We start from the raw sequence: 6,000 nt of genomic DNA, 5'->3' as shown, positions 1-6,000 counted from the left end.
ACATACAGACAGTCTGTCACATGTATACAGTCTGTCACATATATACAGTCTGTCACATATATACAGTCTGTCACATATATACATTGTTACATATATACAGTGTGTCACATATATACAGTCTGTCACATATAGACACACAACCATTCATCACGGACAATCTGGAGTCTCCAATGAACCAAACGTGCAGGTCTTTGGGCTGTGGGAGGAAAGCCATGCTGCCAGTGAAGCCACAGTGCTAACCACTTCACCACCATGCTGCTCTTATGGTTGTGTATTAAAATATTGTTAATTTGTGCACATCGATTAGACAGAGTGGCTGTGAGGTGCATAGCCACATATTTGTATGTCAGTCATTTCTAAATGCAGTCAATTAACATAACTGCACCAATGGTATAGTCATCAGTCATTCATTCATCCATTTATTCATTCAATCATTCATTCATCCATTGGCCTCTTTCACTTGTCTTCAACTAGGAAATACATACTGTACTTTGAATTTTCACACCAACACAAATAAGTTTTGCATTACATGTTTTATTATTTTATGTAGTAATACAATTCACATGAATGACAAAAAGGTGTTTTTAAAAATAAGTTGAGTCCCTGTTTATGTTCGGCCTTACGCTGCACTGACAAACACAGCATCTGCTGAATATATAATACCTTATACATCTCATAACTATGTTGCCTTTGAACAATATTTGCCATCAAAGTTTTTTTTTTTTGAGATTGTAGCCTAAAATATGTTTAGCAGAAAAGAATACATACAGTTAAAACACTCTAATATGATGATGTTGAAAGTTCACATTCATGCTATATCCTGAAGATAATATGACATTCATTTGGCAGACGAGTGTATGTTTGTTACAACCTTCTTGGTGGTACAGACTGCAATCAGCCAGTCCTAACACACCATAAAGAGTTAAATATAATAAAAACACAATAAACCTTAAAGCTTGTTTCTATTAAAGAAGTAAGAAAAAGGAGAGGGTAGGTTTGAAAACATGCAAAACAACCAAACAGACTACTGATTCTTAACCAAAACTTTAAAGTCCCTATACGATGCTTACGATTTCCCAGAACTCTGTTCAGGATATATTTCTGCGACACTGCCCTCTCCTGAAAAACGCCCACATAAGTCTTTTTTTCAGGCAGCAATTACTGTGGGCACGCGATCTGTGCTGCCTGCACGATCCGACATGCGCATGCGCAAGATGTTCGCGAATGCGCAGATGATAATCCTGTTTTACGACTGCACGATCTGTTCCACGCTTGCACACCTTTGCACAGCGAGAGTGTGGAGGAAACTGAAGGTTTGCAGTGACAGAAAGACTCAGACTTCATTCCACATGTAACCAAAATGGTGTATGTTCATGTAACATGTAACAACTCCTTTATTATTTTGGATTGGCAACCACGTAAATACCTCGTAATGCAGGTACGATATGCAGTTTTGGATCAGTGACAATAAGTACTTAATTTAAATATCTTTATAAAACAGACCTGCCTTGAACATCATAATGAATAACATAACATGTAGCCTACAAAAAATATGCCACCAGTTGTGCCGCCTGGCCGTCAAGTGTTTCAACACATGCGTGATACAAATAGTGTAGGGAAATCGTCACGTTTTCTACTACGTATTTATGCGCATGCGTATATCGGATCGTGCAGGCAGCACAGATCGCATACCGACATTTACGACTCATTTAACATTTCGAGTGACGGTGCCCTCTAGTGGCTGTAGTAGTTATGACTGTAGCAAAGCAGGAAATAAGGTGAGGAAGTAGAAGAGTCCTGGTATGGAGGCAGGTTGGGGACCCAGGAGAGCGGGGTTCATGCCTGACAGACTGCGATTAGGCCATAGTGATGGAGGAATCCAGACCTCAGCAATGCTTTTATTCTTGTTTAGTGTAAAATATTTCAGGACAAAGAACTTAGGAATCGTTTTAGACTTCTGACTGACACAGCTGTCACAATGTTTTTTAGTAGTTTCACCTTGTCCTTTCAAGTGCTGCTGATGATGAGTATTGTAGCAATAGGATTTATTGTAGTATATTGTGCCTGTTATGTATGTTTCAGGTATCTTAGTACAGGTTGTTTTATAGAATAGAAACTTTTTATGAATTTGAAAGAGGAGAAGCATGGCTTAAAGTGCTGCTTCATGCTGTCCAACCCCCGTTTACAGTAAAGGACTACACTACTACTTTGTCTGTCAAAGGGGATTGAATGACACCAATATGCAAACTATAAAGGTTTTTTTATTTAATTTCCGTATTATTATTATAGTATTGTTATTTTTCAATAAAGAACTAACATTCCCTGATATTTTGGGAGAAAATCACCATGACTTGTTTTACATTCATTTAATTTCAGTTATTTTTTAACATAAAAATGAAAAAAAACAGTGTGATCTTACCGTCAGTCCTAATGATAATTTTGTCAAATCTTAAGATTTACTGTAACAGAGTTACATATTAGCATATCCATCAGTCTTCCACACCCCTGATGGAATGAATTCATCAATCCAAAGCATAACGTAGAAATAAAACAGCTTGCTGTTAAAGGTTATCTACTCAGAAGCAAAGCAGCCAATAAATATTAAGACCAGCAGAATAGAATAGACATGCACATCGGAGTCAATCACTTCATATCAGAATCAACTATAGCCATGGGCGGAAAGGTTCTGACGGAGCAGATGTCACTTCCTGTATTGTGGTGCCTTTAACAGGTGGTTTGGTACTTTTCTCTGGCTATATTAGCATGAAAAGAATGATGGGCAGACTACATTTGGTAGGAGAATAGGTGAGATAGTTCTGTAGTGAGTGAATGTTTATAATATCTGGGTGCTTACTGTTAGGTGCCAGAGTGTTAATGTTACTCTTGCAGTCGACCCCTTTGCATTGGCTCTCAGCGTCAGATCCGACACACAAATCCCCCTGTCTGTTTGTGTGTCTGTCTGTCTGTCTGTCTGTCTCTCAGCGTCAGATAGCGTCCCCTTTAGCGTCTGTATGGGACGCAGTGGGCAGAGCAGTGGTTCCACCGTGGTGCTGTAAGATGACGTAGGACTTTCACCCAGGAGACCGGGGTTCATGTCCTGTTCTTGTCCCGGGTGTCACTGAAATGTATGTCCCGACCCAGAGTGTGAAAAAGTGATGCCAAGAGTCCTGGCCAAGTGCATTTAAATATGACGCTAAAGGAGACTTTTTGCATAAATAATAAATGCCAAAGATACCTGACCAACCATCACTTTTTGATGCTCTGGGAGTGAGAATGTGTTGGTCCTATAGGCTGGTTGTGTGTGTGTGTGTGTGTGTGTGTGTGTGTGTGTGTGTGTGTGTGTGTTTGTAAATGGCAGTTGTTTCTCTCACATTACAAGCATGCGATGACTAATGGAAAAGCACAGTCTGTTTCTATATTATAACTATTATAACGTGGTACGTTCCTGCTAGTCTGGATCAACGACATTCATTTCAAGGATAATCGCCAAAAGGAGACAATGTAAGAATGGAGTGTCTGTTGTTATGTCCTACATATAGGTGAATTTTATAAAGTTTTATGAAGCTTAAAATAGGGTTTTTGTAATGGCTGCCTTTTCTAGACAACCGCACTGCACAGAGCTCCAGACAGCCGGGGATATGAGAGCAGGCAGCAGAGGAACAAAAACAGCCACACATCCCCAACATTCTGATAATAACACAACTCACTCTCAGTGGTTTCTGTAACATGAGAAATACTTTGAAAGAGTACGTAGTTTCGCTCACAGTTGAGTCAGCTGTCCTTAATGTGGCCCCGGACACATTCTAGTTCTCACTGCTATAAGAACACATGTGGCCTAGAGTCTGAGTGATGGGATCTCAATGTGTCTTGAATGCGTCCTGGGTGCATTCCCAGTTTCATTGATTTGTGCATTCTCACAATTAGCAAGCAGAATGGATTTGATAATGAAGTCTAGATTTAGAGTGCAAGTGGAAAGATCGATGCTCTTGATGCATTATCGACAAAACGTGTGTGTGTGTGTGTGTGTGTGTGTGTGTGTGTGTGGGGGGGGGACTAATAATTTGAAAGTATGTGAGACCCTCATAAAAGGCCCATGGCTATAGCTGTAGGCTCAGTAGCACTGTGAAACATGCTGAGGATCAGATCTCCTCTGGAATATCTTGAAGATCTGAAAAAGAAAGAACAAATCATAATTCAGCTCACAGTTTCCCTAAAAGTATAAGAAAATGACATTTCGGTGGTGTCTTCATTCTATAACCTGACACATTCAAGTTATAACCCAATATTCCGGTATGACGTCATGTGGGGAGAGATATTTGAAACGTGTACTTTGCCGTACGAGACAGACATGTGCAGTGTGAAATGTGAAATTTCATGAAATGTATTGAATTATAAGTCTAATTAATGTCTTGAATCTGTCTTTTGTCTGCTTTTTTTTAAAATTGTGTGAATAGCATTGAGTGAGCTTTAGTGAGATTAAGGTTCCTGTGATTTATCTAGTCTTGAGTTTTTGGGAGAGACTAAAGTTATCTGCATATACTGTTGATGTGAGTTACCACTGGAGTAGATCCAGTCTCAAACACCACTGGAGCATCACAAATGTAAAACATATCCCTTTTAAAGTACATTTGGAGCAGATAAAAAAATGTGTGATTAATTTGCAAGTAATTGTGAGTTAACTAGAACACTCATGGGATTAATCACGAATAAAAATTGGAACCGATTAACAGCCCTAAAGTACAGTGCGCCCCAGTCTCGCTTTGCCAGACCACCCACACGCTGTGGAGCGGAGGAGGGTCTGGCTAGTCCACACAGCATTCCTGGATGGGAGAAAAACATGCTCTGGTTTATTGGCATTTATTTACACCAATCACAATCGTCATGGGTGGCGCTAATCGCCGGACGGAGCCAGGCCCCTCTGCTAAATAGCCTCTGGAAGGAACTTGTTTTGGTGGAACGTGTGTACGTTCAAAGGTAGTTTTAGTCGTGCACCAGAAAACTCAGATTGGACAGATAGTCTAGCTAGCTGTCTGGATTTACCCTGCAGAGATCTGAGGAGCAGTTAACCATAGTCCTCATTAATCCACCGGAGGTTAGAACGCCAACACAAAGAAAGAGAAAGGTGACGGACATACATGCATCCGGCGGAAATTCCTGCGGCACCGGAGCAATCCCGGAAGTGGAACGTCAAGGATATAGACACCCTAACCCCTAACCCTAACATACACAAGAACCCTGGTCTCCTGAGTGAAAGTCCTGGTTGTATACATGTATTTATAATTGATAATCAGTTGCACAGGCTGCAAATGTCTATCTATAGAAGGTTGTATTGTTGGTTTTTATGATGTGTATACACTGACATGCACCTTATTTTGAAATACTTTAGTTCATCAGTTCTCTCAAAATGTAACAGTGTGGAATTTACTCAGTGTATATGTTACTCAGAGTATATTTTAACTGACCTACTTTTCACTTTTATTCGAGGCCAACTTTCTGTAGGAATATTACTTTTACTCAAATAGTAATAGTATTCTTTTCATCCTTAAAAAACACTATTCCACATTCCAAAAATATGGCATGTAACAGTCACAGTCATTGTGCGTTATGTCTCTGACCTTTGGAGCTTTCAGATGCTGTCCCATCGTCATCATCTGACGTCATGTCTACCTCCACATCACTGCCGTCCTGAAGGCCATCTGATTGGTGGGCTGGTTGCTGGCTGGCCCACAGGGTGTCAGCTCCGGTTGAGACCTCCTTTCCTGGCTGCAGAGATGCAGGCTACAACAGCAAGAAAAGAGGACTGTAAATACCCAGTGAACACCAATCAGTTTACTCCTCCTGGTTGTATGAGCTGTTGTATGATTCTGGAGGAATTTGTCTGACAGAATAACAGGCATGATGACATTATTATGACACCATCAGGGGGTTCTCTCAGTTTGGGATTGAGACTACAAGTCCTTACAGAAAGCCTACATACAAGTCGTTTTTTTACCAGGCAGA

General features: G+C 40.4%; 1 protein-coding gene across 2 annotated transcripts in view; it reads right to left on the bottom strand.

Annotated features, from left to right (window-relative positions):
* Positions 1–2,117: 2,117 nt before the first annotated feature.
* arhgef2a (Rho guanine nucleotide exchange factor (GEF) 2a) overlaps positions 2,118–6,000 on the bottom strand; it is a 41,009-nt gene continuing 37,126 nt past the window's right edge. For both annotated transcript variants that reach the window (XM_078267669.1, XM_078267670.1), the window contains exons 21-22: positions 5,616–5,778; positions 2,118–4,168 (exon numbers count right to left, since the gene is read on the bottom strand). In XM_078267669.1, the coding sequence (XP_078123795.1) occupies positions 4,140–4,168; positions 5,616–5,778 (192 nt within the window). In that variant the 3' untranslated portion in view covers positions 2,118–4,139. The remainder of the gene's footprint in view (positions 4,169–5,615; positions 5,779–6,000) is intronic.

The sequence above is a fragment of the Sander vitreus genome, chromosome 14 (genome assembly GCF_031162955.1).
Source record: "Sander vitreus isolate 19-12246 chromosome 14, sanVit1, whole genome shotgun sequence".
Taxonomy (NCBI): Eukaryota; Metazoa; Chordata; class Actinopteri; order Perciformes; family Percidae; genus Sander; species Sander vitreus.
Note: the sequence above shows the minus strand (reverse complement) of the source record. Positions and strands in the feature narration are given on the sequence as shown.